The following is a 24174-nucleotide window of genomic DNA, read 5'->3' as shown; positions in this document are numbered from 1 at the left end:
GAAATTCTTTTATGCCTTCTCCTCCAGCGAGGCCTTCTTCAACTCATCAGCGGCATCAGCAGCAGCGTCCTTCTCCTGGGCCAGCTCGGCCTCGGCTGTGGGGGCACTGTTGGCCTGCGCCGGTTTCTTTCCGGCGTCGGTGGAACGGCCGTTAGCCTCGACCTTCGCCTCCTCTTCTTCCAGGCGAGTGATCTCTTCCTGGGCCTTCTTGATGTTCTGTCGGATTTACATTAGTTTGTATGCCAATCAAGTGATGTTAAGAGTAATTAGCCTACCTCTTCAGTCTTGCTGGCTTGGTTCTTCTTCCACTCGGTGATCTTAGCAGCCAGCTTCTCAACCGCAGCAGGAACGTCGGACTGGTTCATAGGAGGGTCGATCTTGACCTTGGCAAAGTCCTCAATGATACCAATGTTCATGTTGAACTTGCCGGCCTCAGCACCAGCGGCAGCAGCGGCACCGCCCTTCTTTCCCTTCTTGCCCTTCTTGCCACCGGTGCCAGCAAAGTAGTCTTCCTCGTCCTTGCGAACAACCTTCATACCCTTCAGGCCAGAGTCGTCAACGGTACGACCAACTCCGGCACGGAAGTTGCTACCCTCGCCCTCCTTCTTGTCGTCAAGACCAAGGGAAGCAAAGTTGTAGGCGGGGTCGAAGTGACGGATCAGACCCTGAGCAGTCAGGATCTCATCAGCGTAGGCGGGGGCAGAGGCCTCCTCGAGCTTCTTATCAGCAACCTTCTTACGCTTCTCACGCTCAAAGGCATCGCGCTCAGCCTTCTGGCGCTCGCGGCGCTGGCGCCAAGCCTCATCCTCGTACTCCTTGTAGGCACGACGGGACTTGTAGTAGGTATCCTTGAGCTCCTTGATCGCGACGTACTTCGCTTGCTGGTCATTGCGCAGCTTGGTACGCTCATCACGGAGAGCGTTGAGGTTCTTGTAAACGCTGTCTTGCTCAGCCTTGATAGCATCCAGCTCCTTCTGGATCTCGGAGTACTTGTCGCTGAGAGCCTTGGCCTTGGGGTTGTCGAGAGTCTTGCGGAGCTCAGCGATTTGAGCCTTTAGGTCATTGATGCCCTTCTGGGACTCCTCCAGGCCAGCGAAACCCTTGCGCTGCTTGCGCATGTTGGAGATGTCTGTGAGGGCCTTGCGCTCATCTACCAAGCGGAGGGTACCAGAGTCAACCTGCTTCTCGAGACGAGCGATCTCACGGTCAATCTCTTCAACGTTCTTGAAGGCCATCTTGCCGCGCGAGTTGTTCTGCTCCGCAATGCGCGCCTTAAGAGTGGATTCGATCGCATTGATCTTCTCCTGGGTGCTGGATCGGGAGGACTTGAAACCGGATTGCTTCTGACGAATGGATGACAGCTCGGCGCGGAGTTCCTGCTGCTTCTTCACGGTAGGTGAATCCTGGTTGCTGGGTTTGGCATTGTCCAACTTGGCCTTGATTTGGTTCTATAGTATTGGCGCATTGTTAGTCATTGCCATGGAGGAGAAAAAAACAGTGGAGTTCGGGAACAACGATCGCCGTCGGGATGACAGGTGGAAATTGGAACAATGTGGGCATATAATCATTCACCAACACGACAATCCAATTGTATAGTAAAAGAATAAAAAAAGAATCATACCAGCTTCTCCTGAGCCGCAGTGTGCTCTTTCTCGGCCTGAGCGAGGTTAATCTTGTAGGCCTCCTCATCGGGCTTGGTGGGCTTAACCACCGCAGGCGCAGGGCTAGCCATTGTAAGTAGCAGGAATAGAAACGATAAAAAACAAGAAAAAAATTTAAAGAGAGAAAGAAAGAAAGCAAAAAATCAAACACAGGGCGGGGATTAGAAAAGAGAAGAGACGAGGGGAAAGGGGAATAATTGGAATCTTCAATCGGTTCGGTTGGTTTCTCCGCTTTCCCAAACGTCGCCTGGCAGAAAGTTCCCGCCGATTTTTCGACCTTCACTTTTTATCTTTCTTCCCCACTGGGTACATCCACGACCACTTTTTATTTCAATTCCGCAGTTCGTTTCTTGGTCGTCCTCGCAGTTATTCCTTTATTATGGACGGAGACGTATCTGCGCACAGCCAGGAGGCTGAGAAGGAGACCACTCGGCTTTGGCGCACCTTCAGGACGGTCTATGAGATGCTCGCAGATCGAGTAAGTCTTCCATTAGGGGACGGAATAGCGAATGCATTGCTTCCGCTTGAATGAGAAATTCCGATTCGCTAACTGGTTCTCGCATTGGAATAGGGTTACGAAGTCTCCGACGACGAACTGGCCATCTCACTAGACGAATTCCGCCAGAAATACTCAGACCCTATGGGATACCCCGAGTACGCATTCCGAATTCGCTTGATATTCCTCAATTCTGCTTTACGCAGTTGATGAGAGCTTGATCAGCTTGCTATCATCCAATAATAACCTCAACTGACACCTCCGCTATAGCCGCAACAAGATGAAAATCCAAGCTCGCCCCACCGAGGACATGAAGGTTAAATACACAGCGCTCCCTTCAAAGTCCAACCCAAACCCCCAGCCTGACTGCGGTATCATCTACGTCGATTTCTGCCCCGACGCTTCAGGTGTCGGTACCAAGCAAGTGCGCGCTTTCAACCACATCGTCGGTGACAACAATATCCACACCGGTATCTTCATCACGCAAACCCCGATCTCGCCTTCTGCCGTTCGTCTGCTCTCCAGTCTTCCCAACCACATTTGCGAGCATTTCCAGGAACAGGATCTACTCGTCAACATCACACGCCACGAACTGGTCCCCAAGCACGTCCTCCTTAGTCCTGAAGAGAAGAGCCGTCTGCTCGAGCGATACCGTCTAAAGGAATCTCAACTTCCGCGCATGCAGGTTTCCGATCCTGTTGCTAGGTATCTTGGTCTGCGCCGTGGCCAGGTTGTGAAGATCATTCGCAAGTCTGAGACCGCCGGTCGATACGCCAGTTACCGCTGGGTCATTTAAAAGGGTGGAATGATAAAGACTGACACAAAAGTCACGACAATGAGAGGGACTACTTCTTGTTCTCTTGAAAAAGTCGACTTTTGTTTAAACATTCTCTCTCTCTTTCTTCTACCCGTCCGTTTCACTTCTTTCCACCATTTCCATACCTATCAACGACCTCCATCGAGGCGGGTACTGGATCCCATACCCATCTGCGCATCAAGTCCTTTCCGACACGGTTCTTTGCCATGCTAGCCATTTCCAACGACCGCAAGCGCAAAATTAGCACTACCCTATAGAAGAGCCAAAGGGGACCCGGGACTGGACACGGAGTTTTCTTTCTGCTCATCAAACATGCAAAATAAAAAAAGTTGGTCCCCTTGTATTATGGGCAGCACGGCGTACAGGCGAAGATTTTTGCAACATCCACGGAGGTTGAGGTGGGGGATTTTTGATCTGTGAATTTTACATAGTAATCTCCGTTGTGTTTTGCTAATTCTTCTAGATGAAATACATTGGATGTCAATATTCAAAATCTTCGTTATTTCGTAGTGTGTGTGTACAATTTCAATGTGTAGGTCAACTCTCGTAAGAGTTTCGTATCAGAAAAACAATACTATGGACGCCTTCAACTCCTTCAACTCCAGCGCTAAACATACAATGGAAAATACATGTTGATAAAAAGCAATGGAAAGGGGTATAACGGCAAGGGTAGATCTCAAGAGTAAAAGCTTGGATCGGTTTCATCAAGACATTTATCTCGAATGCGCTCAGTCATATACAGTGCCGATCAACGTGCATCATGATGAGGTGCCGAATTTCTCGATAAAAGACCGCCTACATCTTGAAGCTCCACATCGACGTCAAGTGAAACTTGAGAAGAGGGTCTATAGGGTGGAAGAGTGTGTGATATCGTGTCCGGTACCGGAGGTGAAGTATATGCTCTCGGCGGCATAGATCGAGTTGTGCGAGGAGATAGCACGCCAAGGTCCTCAAGGAAAGCTCTACTACCACGGCGATTTCTTTGAGATGTGAATTCATCTGAGGAGGGGTTGGGGGAAATTAAGGTATGAGGACGAACGGCAGTATCAGCCTCAGCCCGGGGTTCGTCTTGATTGAGTAGACCACCCACGTCGAAGAAAGAGACACGGCGAGATGAAAGGGTTGACGGAGATGTGGGAGGTCTTTCACGGGGTGAATGGTTGGTTTGTATGTACTCGCGTGGATTCACTTTGATATCCAGGCTATCTGGTGTCGATGCCTGGTCATCTGATGATCGTCCTTGCTGGAAAGACCAGGCTGGGTCGATGGAGCCGGTACGTGCAACGAGAAGAGGGACAGGGGGTGCTGGAGTAGGTAAACTTCCTTGAGAGTGTGAGGAATGTATTTTGGGATCAAGTCTGATTCCAAGGTCGGCAGCCAGATCGGAATCACTGCCCCAATGGGATTGCATGACTGTGTTACGCCGGACATTACTGTTGTCCATGCTTTCGCTGACGGATGCCGAGCCTTGGTCACGTTTGTATTTCAGCTTTTTGGCTCCGCGGTCACGGACGAAGGAGCCGATCGCGACCATATTTGAAACAGCTGTAGCAGCGAGTATCTCGAGTGATGCAATCAGAGAGCGGTATTGCTGCGACCCAGAATGTCCGATCACTGATGGAACACGATAGCAGGTGATTCCAACCAAGATGAGAGACAGACAGAAAAGCACAGTGAGAAGCAGTTTTCGTTTGAGTGGGATCTGGGCCATTATTATAATTGGCACCGGGAAAGCGACCAGTAGGAGATCGGTGATGACATCGCATGTACCCATTGTGATAAGATTGGCATAACCACTACGGCAATTCGGTCCTGGGTCTGGAATGACCTGCCAGTAATGGTTGAAGGGTTGGCATTCTGCCAACGTCGCAATTATAACAGCAACCAAGGTCGATATGAGGAAGAAATGTATGAAGCGCAGAAATATCGAGATAGAACGTCGCCAAATCATTCCTGAGACACGTTTGAGGAACTCGCACACCGTGAGTTTAGCTGTCCAGATACTGTTGATCTGTGAGTAACCTGATACCACCAGCTCATTGGTTGCAGGGGAGGAAGTCTGTCTCACAAGATAGCATAGAAGATCCGAGCTGCCAGCACTAATTTGCTTCCCATCTCTCTCCTGGATATCTCTTCAACAGTCAACGGTCCTGTCTGGGTGTTGTTTGTACCGTAGATAAGCACAAAATGGACCAAGACCATGCGAATAGTTAATGGAATCACACTGATCATCATGACCTTATCCTCAGGGAAGAAACGCTCTATACGGATGTAACGACCCAAGAGGCGCACGATAATGATGGCCAGTGAGAAGATTGTGGCCCACCAGCTCATCATCAAAGTAGGGTTGACTTCGGCGCGCGTTTCATACGCTGGGGGAATCTGAGGGTGAAGACCCCGTGAAGGCATGATGGCTATCACCATGATCCCACGGAGGACCACCTCCGAAGAGGAAAAGTGAGGCTTTCACAGAAATCGAGTCTCCCAGGTGGCTGGCGATATTGAAGCGCGCGATTTACATGTCGCACGTGGAACTGGCGGGTGTGGGGGAGAGGGTCAAAAAGAGGGTCCTCGGGGCGATCGGGGGGATGTGGGAGCCGCTAGCGATCGTCGTGGGTGTCAAGTTGTCAGAATCGGAGTCTCCGTAGATAGAAGACGGAAGACCCAGATAGCAGTGCTGTAGAGTAGCAGCTTGTGTGGTATTGTTGGAGCGATTACAACAATGAATCCCAGGGAGTAGGAAGTAGAAGAAGCATGGATAAACGCAAAAAAAAAAAAGCAGACATCGGTCGGTATCGGAGGCTACATAAGAAGCCACAGCGAAGGCGAACAAGGATCCGAAAAAGTCAGAAGAGTTCAGTGATAACAGCGGGCCCCCAATCTTGGAACCAGAGCCAGTGACAATGCATCTACTAATCGACAGAAGTGCCAAATAGACCAGGAGGACCCGCCGGCGTCAGCATACAGTATATCTTTCATTTCACCCGATAGCAAGTTCCCAGGTCACAGTATGTACTGGCCATCCCATCGCAACCAATGCTGACGCGCCAGTTGAAAAGGAGATAGACCGCGTTGTTGTAGGACATCTCATTCGATCGACCATGACTTGAGGGCGGGCCACCGGAGTCCGGGAGCTTTGGCCCTCGCTTGCGGGGGAAATTGAGGGCGTAATCAAATCAGAGACGTCAAATCATTAAGGGTGGTCGTGCCGAGGCGAGAAGCTGGCCAATGTTTAGCTTCCATGGCTGATAATTAGTCTGGGCCTCGTGATTAAAGGAGAGAATAGGAATGGATCTTTGGAGGAGAGAAGGACGAGGTTGAAGTTGAAGTTGAGGTCTGCAGGCACGTGGTTTCTTTCCTTGTACGTCGAATTGAACAAAGTGCATATCAATTTACTCCCAGTCTTTGTGATGGACGAATAGAAGTATAATACTATTATAGTATAATGGAAATTCTGAGTGCATGCTATTGTTATACTTGGCCATTCATCCCTGTTCGTATCTAATAAGACGATACCATTCTAGCTACCAATATCGGACGTGTACTATATCACAGTGACAACCTCGATGGTCCTCTTGTGGGAATTGAATAGATACAACATTTTGCAAAATATGATATCTCACTGACCTATCAATTGGCTTCAAGATAACCTCCTCTCTCTTTTCGAGGAATAGAGCTACTTCGAATCGGGTATTCTCCTATCTGGCCATCAAGTCCCCCTGTCAGCGTAGAGTAAATGTCATGATCAAATATTTAACCAGTAGTAAAATGCTTCACTCTATTCCAATATCTATCTTTTAATACAGAATTTCAAAATCATATTATCAACATACTCTGACATTCTGTCCAATCGACTATAGATCAATGTATCTACCCGACAACCGCTGCTGCTGCATCCTCCCGTTTATCCTCATCCCGAACCGATTGAATGCCGGTCCCGGCACGGAGTCCCGACAAAACCGTCCGCAACTCCTGCAAAAACTTCGTGACCTCGGCTTCCGTACCGACCGTGATACGCAGACAACCCTCACATCCGTATTCCTTGCCACGGAATCGCACCACCACCCCACGCTTCTCTGCCATCGCCTCGTACGTCGCGAGCGCAGTGACGTTGCTTGGGCGTCCTTCGGCATCTAGGATCTCTACCAGTAAGAAATTCGCATCTGAACCACCCAAGAACCGGCCTACGCCGGGGATCTGCGGTAGTTCACGGAGTAACCGGTCGCGCTGTGCGACGATCTGCTCGCGGTAGCAGCGCATCACCGTCATATTAGGTGCTGTCAACGCGGCCGAGGCCAGTGCGCTAGTGGGACTGGAGATGTTGTAGGGTGCCTTCAGACTGTTTAGTAATCTCGCGATCTCAGGGCTGGTGTAAGCTACGCCTAGTCGGATACCCGCTAGACCGAAGGCCTTGCTTAACGTTTGCATCACGACTAGATTAGGCCACTCCGTCACCCACTCAGCCAGACTGGAACCCTCTTCGGCGAAGTCAATGTATGCCTCGTCTACTACCACCACACCGTTCCATGTTGGATGCTCCAGAACCTTGCGAATATCATCTTTACGAATCAGGTTGGCTGTAGGATTCCCGGGCGAACAGATATAGGCCAGTTTGATAGAAGCGTCCGTGGAGAGAGCCTCGTTGACCTTCTCCGGCTGCAGATGGAAACCGTTGGTAACGTCCAAGGGGACCTTGACGATCTCCACGTCATTGACCTGTGCGCTCACACTGTACATTCCGTATGTCGGTGGGCAAGTGAGGATCTTATCCTTGCCAGGCACGCAGAAGCACCGAAGAAGGGCATCGATCGCTTCGTCTGATCCAACACCGACAAACATGTTTTCGGGCTTGAGTGTCTTGGGAGTGTGGTGGTGGGTGTTACGGAGGTTACAAAATAGTTGCTTGAGTTCAATTTGGTGACTATATAGGACCGTCCCACTGTCAGAATAGTCCGGGCCTTTGGCATGCCAGCGTCGTAGGGGATCGTTTACTCACGGATCGGGGTATCGATTCAGACCCAAAAAGTCAATTTCAGGCTTTGAAGCACCTGTCGCATCACCGGTCTCGGATGCTTGCAAAGCACCCTCGCTATTCAATGCCAATCCAGGTCCGTAGGCATTCTCATTGGCGTCGAGAAGGACGTTTGTTCCGTCATCTTTGTAGTCACTGACTCATTAGCGGGGATTGCAGTCATCTCGGGAGGAAATATGAGTAGCGTACTCTCTGGCGCATCGGTACGGCTGCAATTGCAGAATATTAGGCCGTGCGCATTTAGACAGGTCGAATGGTGATGTTCGTGAAGCCATTGTGGTTGTATGTTGGAGATAAAAAGAAGAGAAGCGCAAAAGTTGGTGGGGTTCGGCGGGGAATCGGAGTGGAAAGCGGAAGGTCTGCAATGCAATGAGTCACTCAGAAATAATACAGTATTATTGGGGAAATAATATGTAAGGATTCAGTGAGAGCGTATTTAATGAACAGATTGAATAAATATGCTTCATTTGGAAACTGATGTGTTAGATAATCTTCTATGATTATGTCGAAGGTGTAGCCTGAGTAAAAACAATTGAGCTCCAATACCAAAGGGTAGCGGCCGATAGTATAACATCGGGAGGATGATAAGCCTCAAGTCTCCTACAGTATTACCAGGGAGTAACCACATCAGTGCAGGAATTGAATTGTTGATGATTTTCAATGCTCAAATCGAAAAGACATAAAAAAGAGGTAGAAAGATCTTTATAGCTAAATTCAACTGGAGCTGAGAATAATATACAAACATCATAGGCTCAGCAGCAACGGGAGCGCATAGTCTCCTCACTAGTATCACCGCACGACGACTGAATGGTAGTACTCTCATAGTGATTCTATATTGAACGGTTGATACGAGACTAAGGCTTCAAAGTCTTCATACTACTGTCATCCCGAGATGACCTTTTCAGTTCCTAGCTAAAGAAGCAGCCAACATTACAAGTCCACCAAGCCCGTCCATCCCAGAGGACCAGTCCGTCCAGCTATCAGGGATATCCGAATGAGCCTCAAAGGGTCTTGGGGGAATTATTGAACCTGTGCACTGAGCTTCCTCATTTCTCATCTTGACCAGCTCGCCATTAGTGGCCAATCCAAAAGAATTGGTAGGGCCGCTCAATTTCTCCTTTTCCGCGATCCATGAAGTCTCATTACTTGCCTCCCATAATTGCCTTTCTGTTGGAAGAGGTGATATGATGATGTCTTTGGGGGGGGTTACACATCGCGGCTGGTTCATAGTAGACCAACATGTTTAAAACGCGGTAGATGACACACAGCCTGACGTTTGATTAATATATCAGCTATGGCTTCATAGTCAACACCAATTGAGTCAGACTTATATACCTCCGTTTTGATTCTTCATATAACCAATCTTCCCAAACTGTACGGGGGTCTAGAGCGGTTTGTACATTGCCCCATTCGTTATTATCTCGGCCGAAGAGTCGAGAGATCAACTACAATTCATAAGTTTAATTAGCCAATTATTATGTATAAGGATGATATACGTACCGAGACGCTTTTCAGCAGGAGAGTGTCATGATTATTGAATTCCGTCTGACCCTCGTCCAGCCTTACCAAAGTATAGATTAGGAGAGCTTGTGAAGCAGCAAGAGCTTCCCATTTCCCAAACTGCTGAAACTTGAGTTCGAAGTTAGCTTCAAGTCTGTAATCTCCATGGGTGCTAGCAGATGTAAGGTTTTTTACCTCCTGGCATAAGCGATCGCATTCTATCTTCACGTTTCTCCAGAACAATTTATGACTGCCTTCAATACCACTGCCTAGCATATACATCAAGCTAAAGCAATTGTGAAGGGGCTCCATATATTTACTGCCAGCTTCTGAGGATACTAAAAATGGATGAATAAAAGGTGGGAGGCTCTTATGGCGTGCAAGCATCCGCGGATAAGACTTTAATGTATGAAAGATCATACTTGTAACGCCTTGGGTACCTTTGATGATTTCAGATCTTTGAACAAATGATCGAGGATTAAGACTCGGTGCTTTGAGTATTGATGGGCTTGGGCCAGGGAAGAATTGCTCTGTTCGGTCATGAACAATTGGCACTGATGGCCACCGCAATTGCTTGAGCTCAGTGAGTTTATCCGTTGTCTCGGAACTCAGAAAGCCCGGAAATAAATCTTCTAGACCATCCCAGTTGATGAGATTATCGGCATTTGGGCCAAAGTCCGGATAAAGATTGATATCGTTATCATTCATAGTTGCGTAATCATTGAAGATATTCTCCTGTGGCATCATGGGATTGTCATTATCCCAGATCGTTGAAGAAACATTAGAGGGCTGTTTGGTCTGTATTTTGATCGAATTGAGGTCTTTCTTAGAAGATTGACGTTGTCTGCTTGCTGGATAGTGACACTCTATTGACCTCGCTGTGCATCTAGAGCATCGGGGCTCCTTATTACAGCGTGCCTTCGTCTTAGCACAAGCGATACAGGAACGGGCACGATGGGAAGGAGAATCTCTAGATCGGCAATAGTATCCATGTCTTTTCAACGTTGATGCTATGGCAGAGTTGAGTCTTTGGGTGTATAGATGTCGTGGAAAGGAACTGACCTTTGTTGAAAGGCTTATTGCAGCGCTCGCATCTTATAATGGAAGCTGTGTCTTCTCCGTACATTTTGAGACTGCCACGAGAGGATTGCTCAATAATATTAACGGTATGATAAGAAGATTATTTACAAAATCATAATTCAGTGGACTGGCGGGGTAACCAAACATTTGTCATAACTATACATCTTGCATTTGTCATCAGCTCGCGTTTGTCTTCAACAATGGCGACGCATGATTGGCCACTCAGTGTATTTCGGCCTCTACAAATTGTAAATCCCGCATTCGGGTTATTCGTTTTTGTGATTTCGAAATCAATCTGATCGTAAAGAATAGCCAAGATTCAAAACAGCCACAAATTTGAGTAGCTTCTGTGCGATCTGAGATACCTATCTCGTATACAAAGGAAGCTCTTAGTACCGCGTGGGAGAAAATGCGTGATGCATCTGATTGCTCCTCATATTTACTGCAGTTGCTGCACACCATGCCATCGATGATTTATTCACTATTTGAGTATATGGGAAACTTCAGAATCATGTGATTTGTATTCTTTCTAGCATGGCATTCTACGTTAGTGTAACTCAGTAGAAATCTTCAGTCATTCTCAGAATTGCTGAGTGTAAATGGAGCGTCTTCACTGCTAACTGCTCGGGGTTTACGCTTTGTAAACCCCCGCCTTGTCTAATTATGATCATTGATGCTCTTGGTATAAATTTGAAAAGTTTCCTGTGATATAGGAAAAAAAAAATCAAAACAGTGAGACTTCTAACTTCGAGTCCATATTCTTCCTCTCATTGACATCATGTCGCGCGGGCCATCTCCCACCACAACCTTTCACTCTAAGACATATCCAAGCTTGTCTCCGACTCGTTCGGAATTATCGGCAAAGGGTAAAAATGTTCTTATTACCGGAGGTGGTACTGGAATAGGCGCCGAAACTGCTCGCTATTATGCTCAGGCAGGAGCATCACGAATCGCTATCCTAGGCCGCCGAGAAAGACCTCTTCTGGAGACTAAAGCGTTGATCGAGCAGGATTTTCCAGAAGTTGAGGTTATTGCTTCAGTTACAGATGTAACGAGCAAATATCAGGTCAATTCGGCATTTTCCCAGTTTGCCGAGAGCGGCAAGATCCATGTATTGGTTAGCGGTGCTGCGGTGATTGGGCCTCAAGATGCCGTCAGAGATGTAGACAGCGTCAAGTTCCTTGAAGCTATCAACCAGAATATCCAAGGCGCCCTTCATGTCGCGCAGGCTTTCCTGCGGTATTGCTCGCACGATGCAGTAGCCATCGAGATCAACTCGTCTGCCGCACATCTCAATTTCGGGCCAGGTTTTGCTTGCTATAGCGTCGCCAAGCTCGCTGTATTCCGGCTTTGGGATTCTGTCGCAGCTGCAAATCCCGATATCAGCATTTTTCATGTCCAGCCTGGGGTTGTAGATACGTCTATGAATCGGGAAGCTGGAGGCGTTGCCCTTCTAGGCTACGAGGACGATGGTAAGTTGACTCCTGGGTACTCGAGACAGAAATGGAAGAGATGATGACTGATTATATTTTGAAGTTTCTCTACCAGCAAGCTTTAATCTGTGGCTTGCAAGCCCAGAAGCACGTTTCCTGAACCGCAAGTTTCTTTGGGCAAACTGGGACATCGATGAACTGAAAGCCCAATCGAAGGAAATTGGAAACGGTAGCAAGCTCGATATTGGACTGGTAGGATGGCCCTTTGAGTGAGCCATTATCGAAAGCATTAGTATGCAGGAAATCGTAATATCTTAGTTGAACATACTTAGAAGTTTGGAATTCAACACATTTTATTGCTCTTGTGGATTGTCAGTTTATCCCCACTGGGGTTTTCAGTTGATTGGCCAACGCACGAAATATACAGACATTCTATGAAGATGCAAGACACACTATCCATATTGTTTATAGCTTGGTCTGAACCTCTAAGGCTCCACGTACTAACTTTACTGCAGCCTCGGCACAGCCATATGATGACTGGTAACCTGCACCACCAGCGCCATAGTTGTGCACAATCCATAGCTTACCCATTCGCTCCTTTTCTATTCTCGTTCCGCCCTCTCGAACCGGTCTCAGTCCGACAGCATGTCTTATCACGTCAAGAGTTTCGATTCCTTTGCCTCCCGTTAATTCGGGACAGGCTTGGACTGCACGCTTCATGATCCGTGTTGCTAGGTTGGGATCCGGCTGAGATTCCCAGTTGCCCTTCTGGTAAGATCCACCAATGACAGTACCACCACCTGCGGCTCTGGCCATAATGTAGCAAGCCTCGTCATCTCCATCGTTCGTCCCCGAAAGATTAACCATTTTCCTAGCTTCGTTGCGAACAACGACGATCTGACCACGGGCGGGGACAACAGTTTGATCCTCGACTCCGCCGAGCTTGGAGGCCATCAAGCCAGTGCAATTGACCACAAGGTCAACTTCGAGTGATGGGTCTAGATTAGATACTTCAAGTATATGACCAAAGACAGCTCTCTTGAAAACCACTTTATTTTCAAGGCATTTTGAAACCAGCCATGGGAGATATAATGCTGTATTTATGCAGACCGAGGTGAATTTGATGGCAGAATCGATACCCGGAGCCAATTCGTCTTTTGAGAGAGTTCGAAACTGCAGAAAGCCATCTAATAAGAAAAGTCAACATGTTGGTGTGGAAACAATCGTCTTACATTTGGAACAACGTCTTTAAACCACGGAGCAGACGAAAGTAATTCAGAAAACCAATTGGCTGTCGCAGAGCCAACATCATTTGAGCGATTACGGATTTCACAATCTATATGATTGTTAGAAAATCCCCTCACCAAAGTATCCTCGATTAAAGTTAAGGTGGTTTACCTTGAAAATGAATTCCAGATTCTGGGTGGTTAACGGCCAGCTCATGAAATACCTTCCAAGTTGCCTTATCCCACTCCGCTGCATCAGTCCCTCTTAACGAAACACTTGGGTGATGACAACATTAGATGATTAAAATAATATAACGCTAGGCAATGTCAAAACGTACGGCATGTAGTTTGCGCCCGCCCATGGAGAGGCATATTCGATGTCATAGTCTCCTGGCATATGTTTGGCAGCCACTGTGATTCTATAACCAGGGAATTTTGACAAAAGCAAAGCAGTAGTCAAACCTGCTACTCCAGCACTGTATCTTGTATTAGCAATCCACAATTCTCTTCAGTGAGTGCTTTCCATCCATAGATATATGCAACGAGTGTAAATTTACCCAATTACCACAACGTTCCTTTCCGCCATATTCACTCAATGTCTCGAAAAATAGTAAACGACTCTACGCTGTAAACGATTTCCCGAGGCCTCAGCCGAAAGTAGAAAATGTGATTCACCAATACTGAATCATGGCTTACGCCGAGGTCAACCTTTTATAGATGAAGGAATTGTTGTAGCAGTAGAAGCTCATTGTCGTGGAAATCCGGACTAGTGTTGCCATTGAAATCTTGATTGGCCCAAAAGAACTTGAACAGCAGGTTGGAACAAAGTACAATCCTTTTCGAGTATAGAGATCTTCCCTGACCCGGCAATTCTCTGGCCTCAAGGCGGAGAAGTGTCGTCGAGAGAGAATTGATGGGGTGCGACAATTATATTACCCTTTTTGGAAGGTGAGTGGGCATTACTGCTAAGTATACTCCGTACCTGTATCATTCCAGTTTTCCAGTAGTGTCCACCATTTGCAATCTATTCGAGACTAGTCTGTACTTTGATAGAAAGGCTATGGATTATGTCTCATTGATGGGTTGATTTCATATGTAGACTTAATGACTAACCAACCCCCCCCCCCCCGTCTTATTTCAAAGTAATAATAGCCCAAACGATCAACCATCAAAATCGACCTTGCCAATCTTTTGCGATTTTATACTTCCAGTTTCAACATTTGTCGCTTCAATGGATGGACCTCCGCCATGGAGATTCACCATACGCCGAATGTTCAAAAGATCATAATCAACCCTCGGCCCTTTGAAAATCTTGCGCTTGTTGAAAAACCACAATGCAATGATGAAGGTAACAAGGCCCACTGTAACTACTGAAACATAGCTCATGTTTTGCAGAGTAACGGGCATTGACGTGGGAAAGCAATATAAAACATCCAAAAATACGACCCATGCAACTGCAACTGCATTTATAGGCGCACCAAGCGGTCCGAGGTTAAAGTAACGCTCTGGCAATACACTATCCCGACCCCGATACAATATAATTGCTTGTGGTATAATGCAAGAGGTTTGCTGGAAGACGATGGCTGCATTGACCATGGATGAAAATGCAGTAGTAGATCCTATAAAAATAACACCATAAACCTTTTCTGGTTAACAGATCTGCTTTTCACGATGAACCAAGTAACCTACAGTAACACATGTACCGGATAAGAGTGCAGCATTTACTGGCATTTGAAAGGTACTATGGACCTTCATCCAAATTCCACCCATTGGAATAGCACCATCCCGTGATACAGCCCAAAGTGTGCGAGAGCAAGTTGTAACTGTCAAATATGTCATTGAGTTGGCGTAGATCTCAAGGGCGTTTGTGATGACCTTACCATTGGCAACAAGACAACCGAAAAAGCAAAAGGCGAAAACACTCAGCAGGATTGAAGCTGCGACTGTAGACCTAGTCCCTTGAAAGTAAACATCAATCAAAGGCAAGCCGGTGACTGAGTTCAATACAGCATCGAGATCCTTTATAGAGTACATCAAAGCACAAGCAAATGGGAAAGCGGTGATAAGGCCCACTACAAGAGGGAAAACGATCACCATTGGAACATTCCGAGAAGGATTTGCAATCTCTTCGCAGAGATGAGCACCACAGTCACTTCCAAGGAAGGCGAAAACTGCATTACTAACAGAAAGCATGAAGCCCAAACCATCACTTTTCCATCCACTGTGGGTTTTCGTATCTGCGAAAACAGAAGATAACCTTGCATGATCCTGTCGACTAACGACGAAGAGGGTGATCGTGGTTCCTGCGAGGGTAAAGACCGAAAGAATGAATACTAACTTGTTGAATAGAGGTAAGAGCCGTGACGCAAATACGTTGATTGCAATTGCCAACCAGATAATTGCAACATAAATCAAATACTGATGCCAGTGCTGAAAAGCGTAGCCGGGATACCAAATCAGAACAATATCTAAGACCATCCCAGAAACAAAATTGGCGACTGATCCAGCTCCAAGCCACCAGCCAATGATGCTCATCCATGCATTCCTGTTCCCATATTAGCAGCTTGAAACCAGGTTTTGAATTCCGATAAAAGCGGGAGCATACATGTATGAAGCAAATGCTTTGTACTTATCGTTTGCCACCATAAACGCCCAGTAATACTGCGCACCAGCCACAGGATATGCAGAGGCTAGCTCCGCCATACCTAGAGAAACGATGGTCGTCATTGTCCCGGCAATTGGCAGTGACCACAGGGTCCCTGCATAAGACCCTTCCATGAGAGCAATGCCGACAGACGACCCGGTCCCCAACCAGCTGCAGGTAAGAGTAAATGACAATGCGCCGAGTGACCATATTGAAAATTGGCGGGGCATCTCTCGTCTGTATCCCACGGACTCGAGTTCAAGGTCATCAATGTTTTCTCTGCGTGTTGCATCGCCATCTTGGGTGTTTGAGAGAGTCATTTTTACACTTTTTTGCTCTTCAATTTTCTTTTGGAATTGGGGGATATGATTATTCTCAGGTGGGCTCTTGTAAGACAATCGAGTGTCAATCGTGGGATTTAGATCAAAATACACAAAGACGAGAATGAGCCAGCATCCTGGGCATCTAATATAATTTGTTTACTGGTATGGTCCCTTAGTAGATTTCCATCCCGGTACTCCAGCCCGGCTATCCCAGGAATGACTTCAATCCGAGTCTATCTACCCTCATAAACAAAGCATATTTGAGACTTGAGTGAATAGGAAGCTCGGTGCTCTTCTCCCATCTTCCTGATTGGCTTAGTTAGGCTACAGCCCTCCAGTCGGTACTAGATATCCACTAAAAGATGTCTGGTAGCGAAGTATACTTCCTATATTACTAGAATAGGAAGTTTCAAGACTTTCCTCGTAGCAGTCACTTCATACTTACACGGTATGAACTGGATATCCAACCATTTGCATTTTGCCTTATAGCTTATCTATGGAGTAGTGTGAAGTCAGTGTCACTGGTACTGTTTATGCAACTCTTCATATGCTGCAAGAAATGCGGAGATCGAGCGGGGTCTCTAGGAGGTGACTATTTTACCCTTTACGGAAGGTGAGGCAAAGACAAGATCCAATTCCTTTCGAATGAGCCTTTTTTCTGGGAACCTTCAATTTGTTTAAATTACCAAAAGGGTATTGGGCTAATCCACATTGAGAAATATTAGATTATGTCGGCGAAGTTTTCACGTGGAAATGGCTGCGAATGGAAAGACATGCCCCCACCGCATCTCATACAATATTGTCTATGGTACCTTAACTTATTTAAGGATGCAGGTGCACTCTTTCAACTGCTAGCATCATTCCAAAATACAGTATTTGCCTTCAGCTTGGATTATTTCTCCTTCTACTTTTCTAAACGTCCTCCTCTCAATATGACCTCCATGAACAAGGTTTTCAGTGCCTACGCCGCACGGAATGCTGCCCTAGAAGCAAGCAACAACCCGTTCTCAAAGGGTATTGCTTGGGTCGAAGGTGAATTAGTACCTTTCAACGAGGCTCGCATACCATTGATGGATCAAGGATTCATGCATGGAGATCTTACCTATGACGTACCATCGATCTGGGATGGACGCTTCTTCCGTCTTGATGATCATCTTGCTCGGCTGGATGCAAGCTGCAGCAAAATGCGAATGAAGCTGCCACTGTCAAACGATGTTATCAAAAGCACCCTCCATAAGATGGTTGCTAAAAGCGGAATCAAGGATGCATTTGTTGAGTTGATTGTCACTCGCGGTCTTGTGGGTGTTCGCGGATCCAAGGCGAAAGATATCACTAAACAGAACCTCTATATATTCATTCTTCCTTATGTATGGGTCATGGATCCCCAGGTTCAGTACAACGGAGGAAGAGCCATCGTGGCTCGTACTGTCCGCAGAACTCCAGTTGGATCTTTTGATCCCACTATCAAGAATCTACAATGGGGTGATTTGACTCGTGGACTCTTCGAGGCTTCCGATCGCGGCGCAGATTATCCTTTCCTCACTGATGGAGATGGAAACTTGACGGAGGGCTCTGGCTTCAACATCGTTCTTGTCAAGAATGGTATTTTGTATACTCCCCAGCGGGGGGTTCTGGAAGGAGTCACTCGAAAGAGTGTAATTGATGTTGCCAGAGCCAACGGCATCGAGGTTCGCGTTGAATTCGTTCCTATCGAATCGGTCTATCAGTGTGACGAGCTGTTTATGTGCACAACTGCTGGAGGTATTATGCCGATTACTACCTTGGATGGCAAACCTGTCAGCAATGGTCAAGTTGGTCCTGTGACCAAGCGAATCTGGGATGGCTACTGGGCTATGCACTACGATCCAGCTTATAGCTATGCCTTGGAATATACCGAAAACATCAGGTCCCAAAGACTGTAAGAACGAGTCGCATTTGGAGTGAATGTATTTAGAATAGCGTCAAATCGAGTCATATTCAAATTCATTCAATTCTTCGCCTTCACTCCTTCTCTCCTTCAAATTTACTATAGGAAGCGACTCAATTAGAACAGGTGTCATCAGATAAAACTCCCAAGACATTTGGGTACTCTGGGCCAGCCACTATATCGTCATGGCCACTAAAATATAAATCTGAGCGCTGCGCAAGATAGTATTAACCCAGTAAGATCTGAGGGCATATTGGAAACCCTGACTCCGCGCATTTCTTGTCGATAATGCTCCCCCACCATATACCATCGCAATCTCCGTTGTCAAATTTTATCCATGCCTCTTCGCAGAACGAAGAAGCGTCAATAAACATTTTAGAGCCACATAGTCTAGTCCACCAGGAACAGTATTCCCGTACAAAGTCTCGATCTTCCTCCCGTTTGACTTCGGTGCCAGCAAGGAATATAGGCAAGAGAATTTGTTTCTGAAAATTGTTTTCCTTCCGTATGCATCTTGCATGCTCCATGATACTGCGAGCATGATATTTTGCGTTGGGAGGTACCGGTCCCGTTCTGTCCCAGCGAAAGACCCTTTCAATATAGATCAGCAAGGCATTCCGCCAGGCCTCGATGCAATGGTAGCGATCTCGGAGAAAGTCCAGTGTTTCCTCGTCTAGTCCTTCGTTGAAATGAGGATAAGGAACTGGTACACCCCGTAAAGTCCGTTCAACCTCGTCCACTGCACCCATATCGAAATAGAGATTCTCTTTTTCTCGGGCGGTCTCATGCTGTTGTGCTAGGCTTGCGAGCTTCGCCATAATGACCACAAATTCTTCAAGGCAACCGGTCAACTCCAAATAGCTCCATCCATCTGAATGGCCATACCGAAGAATGTTTTCGAGATATGACAAAGGCAGTACGAGTTCTTCCCGAGCTATCAAGGCTATTGTTGCATCGTACCTTTGAGCTGTTAGATCGAGTTACACGAAGTCCTGGAGGGGTTTGAGGAAGTACCTACCATATGAACATCGCAAGTTCGGCTCTGACTTTTGAATTGTTTGGTATGAGAGCTGACTCACCACCCGAGCATTCTATTATGCTTCGAACACCCTGCAGGTGGATGTGATACAACCCCAAGGCAGATTGAGCAGACTAGAATCGGGGTTAGTTGAGCGAGCAGTGATCTTGTCTGGCTTGATATGAAATATCACTCACGTCCAAGTACATTAAAAGCAGTGCTGTGTCCAGGAATGTAACTGCCTTTTTCTGCCAAGCAGGACTATTGAGTGCTTTCGAATAAAGTCCTAGGGACTCTGACCTATGTGAGTCGACCAAATTTATACTATCTTTGCTTTCATTCAGTCGATTCAGATGGAACAGTGAGGTAGCCATTACGGCGTGGAGGAGATGTTGTGAGACAACGTAGTTTTGATTTGAGACACGGAACGGATTCAAGAAGCAATCAGCAGTCAGTGGAATCGCGCATATATACTGATCATCTGGAGTATATGTAAGTTTTGGACTCTTTTATGCTGACTGCGACTCCACTCACAGCAAGATAAAATACTGTGATAGCTTAAATCCAAACCGAGGGACTGGACTTTTGGAGGTATGGATATTTGGCAATCTGCATTTGTCAGTCATGACTGAGTAGGTATCTAAATATCGTCGGAAATAGCAGATGAACTCACAGTAATCGTTGTCACTGATATTTTCAACGGTATCCTCATTTAGGCTGGACAAGTACGGAGCCTCTTGATCAGCACAAATCTGCTCTTCGGCCAATGTTGTCGCTTCCATTGACCCATTGACATTGTAACCTAATAGAGTAATTAGTAAATTTCACAAAAAAGAATGAAAGTCTTTCCGCAATCGTTGGACATATGGGCCTTACCAGGGCAAGTTTGAGGTTCTCTGCTGACGCCAGAAAGGTGTAAAAATGATAGTGTATCAGGCAATTCTGAATTGGATTGATAGGTCATGGCCGGCTCATTGGAAGATGCGAGCTGCTGATCTTGTACCAGTGCCTCAGAACATGCTGGCTTCGATATAGTCTTTGCTTTGTGACCTCGCTTGCCTCCCAACTTGCCGTCCACAAATTTAAAATGGCGATCGCCTGTATCTTTGGAAGTCTTTCCTCTCCATCGTCTCTTCTGGTCCACGGAATGGCTCTGAGAGCCTACGTTAGAAGTTCTGGCTTTTGGTGCTGGGTAACTGAAGCCTGCTAGGTTGCCCTTGGCTGCGACGCCACGCTGCCAGCGTAGATCCAATTTGTAGCCAGGACAGGTAGTATGATTACGGATACATGTAAAGCATTGTGGACGAGCACGATCACATGAGATACCTGCAGCTTGGCAGTGCTGACAAGGAGATTTGGAGCGCCCCAGACTATTCGTTCTTGGCGTTTGCGTTGGTGACTGCAAAACGCTTGTCATGGCAAGCTATTTCACGAGAGCCGAACTGGATGAGAAATTTTGGTGGTAACACGATGAGCCGGATATAATACAATAACAGTAGGTATGGACTAGCATGAAGTTATATGCGCTCTCAGGTAGATCGTAAAATGTGTTGAGTCAGTCGGGAAGATAAGAGACGAGAAATGAATTTGCGGGGTGGTGTATGGGAACTCGGGGGTTTGCTAAGCCCCAATGCGTCCCAATCTTTTTGGTGGAAATTAAACATTGGCAAACCCCCACGATAGAGCCATGGTTCTTCGAGGGCCAAAAGAGTCGGTCCCATTAAATACTCTGACTATTTGCAATGAGCCTTCGTTTGGAAGCTAGTATATCCACGAAATTATGTGGTGACGAAAGAATGTGACGAATTCGGCATGATCAACATTTCCCGTTTTGATATATTGAATTAGATAAATAATCAAGACGCAATTTCCACTTCTTTTTTGACTATTTACTTATTGCTACCTAATAGAGTCATGATTTTGTGGCAAGGACAAAAGATTTGAATGTCACCGCGAGTGTATCAAACTCATGTCCTGGTTCGGTTTCTCGCGTTGGCTTTGCAGCGTATATACCAACATGCATAAATTTCGCAGGGTTTTCATTAAAAGCCCAAGTAATCTGACGAAGAGGTCGCCGCGAGTTTTCTTCCACCACATAAACCCAAGCATCGGTCCCGTCACGAACAATCTCGAATGTCGCGGTATTAGGGTTCGAGGGATTTGATACTGGGCTCAAACTCCAATCGGATAGCTTCTCAGTAGCAACAACGCCAAGATATGGAGCGCCATCGGTATACTCAATACCGGCTTTAATCCATGGAATAGGAGCGTCATCTTGAGGGAAAGTGATGGCAATTCCTCCTTGATCAAAAAGTGTTTTCCAATTCGCCTGCACAGTCACAGAGACGCTCTGGAAATCCGAAGTCCGAACCTGAGTGTAGAGGTATGGAGCCGTAAAGTTATCTTTATTCAGCGATGGCCTCCAGATATCAGTGTCTGGGGGTGTCTGGATTATCACATCTTGATCAAGTGGAGATGAGGCTGCAGAGTCGGAATTCATCCATTTCCAACTGGCTTCCGCTTCACTTGCATATAAAGCTGTAGCCAATGCCATCCTTATGATATGCATTTGAAACTGCGCGAGAAGGAAGATATCAGCAGTCAATGTGGTTTGGAAGATGGTCTAAGATTGAGCAGATCTCCACGCAAATATTGTGGGAAATTAGGTATTGCGGGACCGTTGAGGTGTATAAATACTAGTTCGCTAGTGGCATCAGTCGCTTCAACCATCGAAGCTGATGCAACCCAAGCTATGTACAGTCACTGGCTCAGGCTTCAAATGGTTAATCCGAAGCAGATCAAAGTCGTCGTCGAGTGGAACTTGCAGTTGAATTCCCCACAGTCGTCACTAAAAGCTTGGCTCACCTTCCAAATCAGGCAAAATTAGTCCAACCCACTTGAAGTCTGACAGTCAACGATTTGCTGACTCTGCTAGATAATATATCCTGTACCTACTCGAGAACTACCCATATTACTGGCTGTTTAAGAAGGATTGATCAGATATGTAAATTTGATTCGTATTTTATACATAAGCATATTTGCCAAAACCTGAATGGGATACATGACTGTGCCTCACAACGCCTTCACATGCCTGCTTGTCTTCCAGGGCTAGGCCCCCGTAGATATAACCTTGGAACGCTGGATGATTGTGCAAATTGAAGATTAATCTTTCTTTGTTTCCGTCTTCTCAGTTGATGACGGCGGCGGTGATTCTCCCATTTGTGCCAATTGAGCCTGAGACTTTTTGTGCTTCTCACGCTTTTCTTTGATGTAATTCCAACTTTTACATAGACCGGCAGTCAAGGGTCCCTTGATGGTCTGCACAGTGCTTGGCCATCGGATGGTTTTCATGATAGATGTGGATACCTCTTGTTGGAGATTCTCGTCACTAGCAATACGGCGCTCAAACGGGCCTCCCTGGGGTCGCTTCACAACGTCTTGCTTGTTATCAATGTTCTGTTCCATCATCTTATCGAAATCAGCCCGCGGAATGCCGTAGCGTGCTTGATACTGGAAATAGACCTTCTCGCGGAAAGAGTCTGGAAGTCGGCGAACCATATTTCCACGTTTAACCGGGTCCATATCCTGCACCATTGACAAGATAGCATCTGGATCATCGATCCAGTCATTTTGGCTACAACGAGGATCTTTGAAAGTAACGTTAGGAAGATTTTCAATGAGCGGCGCATACAGACGCCGGAAGTGGGCCATTTGTCCAGAGACAATATTCCGAACCTTTCCGGGGTCTTCTGCGGGGAGAACCATGCGGAGATCACCCATGTAGCTGATTCCTGCAATGGTGCTGTAAAGTTCAAACTCGCTGAACCGTTCTGGAAGCAGGAGCAAAGCCACACGTAGAGCAGATAGCAAGTTCATTTGATTTGCCAACCGCACTTTAGGGTGATCCCGAAGAATCTTGACCGGTTTATGCAACCGGCCCGCAAGGTACAAGGTATTCCATTGCGTAAGATCAGTGCATAAGGTATCCAAATTCACAACCCCATACTTGATCAATGTTCCATTCACCGTAATGTGAGTGTTGAAGTATACACCTGCCCCAAACCGATCCTGCACCTGTGAAACCACGTAAGATCCGAGAGAACCCAATCCAGAATAATGGTCTCGGTGTTGGCCAAGATTGAGAGCATGCCAATGCTGCGAATATGAAACTCCAAAGATGAAATCAATCATTTTCCCCGAGCCCTGCTGCATGTTCTTGATAGCCGCGGGGGCAGAGGGGTGTGTGGAGCTAGTACTTGCAGCCCCTGTTTGGGTGAAAACGCCTGATCCATAGGCGAACGCATAGCGAATCGGGGCCTTGAATTGCCAAAGAATTTGTCGCAAAGCTTCTTTAAACTCCTGGTTTATGATCATATGTTGGTTCACGCCGAAGTCTTTGGACGGAAGTTCGGAGAAGTTTGAGATTGCGAAGTTTGGATTATGGTCCCAGTCACTCTTGTATAAGGGTGCAGAGGTCGAAAATGGTTGAGCAGAAGTAGACAGCCCGGGTTGTACATTGTGTAGTAAATCTGATTGCGAAAGAGTGGATTGTGAGGATCGGTAGGAAAGAGAGTCTGAGGTCGGGCGAGAATCAATGGAGATATAACGAGCAGCCGTAGGTAACCATGGAAGAGCGGAAAGACGAGCTCGAGATCGCCAGATAGAAGCGATAGCGGCACTTTGAGGAACAACCATCTAGTTGTAGATTTGTATCGTCAGCATGAACTTTACCTCGGGGGTTTAATGCCGAGACTCGGGAACTAACAGTTGGGCGCGTGGTTGCGAAAAACCGGGGTTGGAGGATAGTAAGGGAATGGAGCACGCGGCTCAGATAGAATCAATGAAGAACAGTGGCTCCTGCAACATAAAGAGGCCTCTGCAGGGATCAATGGCGGGGAGAAGGAGAGTAATTGATGTCCCACGCTGGCAATCGGTTCGGACAACATTCGGGTCTGACGTCGCCGCGCTTAGTCATGATTTATCACGTGAAATCGCGCACCCGCATAACAACGGGAAG

General features: G+C 46.7%; 12 protein-coding genes across 12 annotated transcripts; 3 read left to right on the top strand and 9 right to left on the bottom strand.

Annotated features, from left to right (window-relative positions):
- Positions 1-9: 9 nt before the first annotated feature.
- On the bottom strand, positions 10-1732 carry bfr1 (putative nuclear segregation protein (Bfr1); the record flags this gene model as incomplete). Its single annotated transcript, XM_056650306.1, has 3 exons — positions 10-216; positions 276-1448; positions 1622-1732. 3 exons carry the CDS (start codon positions 1730-1732, stop codon positions 10-12), a joined length of 1491 nt encoding a protein of 496 aa, XP_056495370.1.
- A 308-nt stretch (positions 1733-2040) lies between these two features.
- On the top strand, positions 2041-2953 carry N7469_011400 (DNA-directed RNA polymerase core subunit RPB5; the record flags this gene model as incomplete). The annotated part of the gene is made up of 3 exons (XM_056650305.1): positions 2041-2139; positions 2233-2315; positions 2428-2953. The coding sequence occupies 3 exons, from the start codon at positions 2041-2043 to the stop codon at positions 2951-2953; spliced, it is 708 nt and encodes a 235-aa protein (XP_056495369.1).
- Positions 2954-3722: 769 nt separating this feature from the next.
- Positions 3723-5383, bottom strand: N7469_011399 (putative integral membrane protein Pth11-like; the record flags this gene model as incomplete). Its single annotated transcript, XM_056650304.1, has 2 exons — positions 3723-4977; positions 5043-5383. 2 exons carry the CDS (start codon positions 5381-5383, stop codon positions 3723-3725), a joined length of 1596 nt encoding a protein of 531 aa, XP_056495368.1.
- A 1461-nt stretch (positions 5384-6844) lies between these two features.
- Positions 6845-8281, bottom strand: N7469_011398 (histidinol-phosphate transaminase; the record flags this gene model as incomplete). Its single annotated transcript, XM_056650303.1, has 3 exons — positions 6845-7895; positions 7971-8141; positions 8196-8281. The coding sequence occupies 3 exons, from the start codon at positions 8279-8281 to the stop codon at positions 6845-6847; spliced, it is 1308 nt and encodes a 435-aa protein (XP_056495367.1).
- Positions 8282-9148: 867 nt separating this feature from the next.
- N7469_011397 (uncharacterized protein) lies at positions 9149-9788 on the bottom strand (the record flags this gene model as incomplete). Its single annotated transcript, XM_056650302.1, has 3 exons — positions 9149-9275; positions 9342-9378; positions 9503-9788. The coding sequence occupies 3 exons, from the start codon at positions 9786-9788 to the stop codon at positions 9149-9151; spliced, it is 450 nt and encodes a 149-aa protein (XP_056495366.1).
- A 1576-nt stretch (positions 9789-11364) lies between these two features.
- On the top strand, positions 11365-12292 carry N7469_011396 (SDR family oxidoreductase; the record flags this gene model as incomplete). Its single annotated transcript, XM_056650301.1, has 2 exons — positions 11365-12058; positions 12123-12292. The coding sequence occupies 2 exons, from the start codon at positions 11365-11367 to the stop codon at positions 12290-12292; spliced, it is 864 nt and encodes a 287-aa protein (XP_056495365.1).
- Positions 12293-12484: 192 nt separating this feature from the next.
- N7469_011395 (FAD-dependent oxidoreductase) lies at positions 12485-13831 on the bottom strand (the record flags this gene model as incomplete). The annotated part of the gene is made up of 5 exons (XM_056650300.1): positions 12485-13192; positions 13252-13355; positions 13418-13521; positions 13584-13721; positions 13803-13831. The coding sequence occupies 5 exons, from the start codon at positions 13829-13831 to the stop codon at positions 12485-12487; spliced, it is 1083 nt and encodes a 360-aa protein (XP_056495364.1).
- A 575-nt stretch (positions 13832-14406) lies between these two features.
- On the bottom strand, positions 14407-16209 carry N7469_011394 (amino acid/polyamine transporter I; the record flags this gene model as incomplete). The annotated part of the gene is made up of 3 exons (XM_056650299.1): positions 14407-14864; positions 14949-15790; positions 15851-16209. 3 exons carry the CDS (start codon positions 16207-16209, stop codon positions 14407-14409), a joined length of 1659 nt encoding a protein of 552 aa, XP_056495363.1.
- Positions 16210-17144: 935 nt separating this feature from the next.
- Positions 17145-18134, top strand: N7469_011393 (aminotransferase class IV; the record flags this gene model as incomplete). Its single annotated transcript, XM_056650298.1, has 1 exon — positions 17145-18134. The coding sequence occupies one exon, from the start codon at positions 17145-17147 to the stop codon at positions 18132-18134; it is 990 nt and encodes a 329-aa protein (XP_056495362.1).
- A 232-nt stretch (positions 18135-18366) lies between these two features.
- N7469_011392 (Zn(II)2Cys6 transcription factor) lies at positions 18367-20574 on the bottom strand (the record flags this gene model as incomplete). The annotated part of the gene is made up of 5 exons (XM_056650297.1): positions 18367-19099; positions 19158-19291; positions 19355-19638; positions 19831-19959; positions 20034-20574. The coding sequence occupies 5 exons, from the start codon at positions 20572-20574 to the stop codon at positions 18367-18369; spliced, it is 1821 nt and encodes a 606-aa protein (XP_056495361.1).
- A 495-nt stretch (positions 20575-21069) lies between these two features.
- N7469_011391 (DUF1349 domain-containing protein) lies at positions 21070-21711 on the bottom strand (the record flags this gene model as incomplete). Its single annotated transcript, XM_056650296.1, has 1 exon — positions 21070-21711. One exon carries the CDS (start codon positions 21709-21711, stop codon positions 21070-21072), a length of 642 nt encoding a protein of 213 aa, XP_056495360.1.
- Positions 21712-22319: 608 nt separating this feature from the next.
- Positions 22320-23852, bottom strand: N7469_011390 (phosphatidate cytidylyltransferase; the record flags this gene model as incomplete). Its single annotated transcript, XM_056650295.1, has 1 exon — positions 22320-23852. One exon carries the CDS (start codon positions 23850-23852, stop codon positions 22320-22322), a length of 1533 nt encoding a protein of 510 aa, XP_056495359.1.
- Between the last annotated feature and the right edge of the window lie 322 nt (positions 23853-24174).

Source organism: Penicillium citrinum (genome assembly GCF_028827155.1).
Source record: "Penicillium citrinum strain IBT 23319 chromosome Unknown utg000010l:1.0-1229701.0:1.0-1230130.0, whole genome shotgun sequence".
Taxonomy (NCBI): Eukaryota; Fungi; Ascomycota; class Eurotiomycetes; order Eurotiales; family Aspergillaceae; genus Penicillium; species Penicillium citrinum.
The sequence above is the reverse complement of the archived record's forward strand: the minus strand, read 5'-3'. Positions and strand labels throughout refer to the sequence as shown.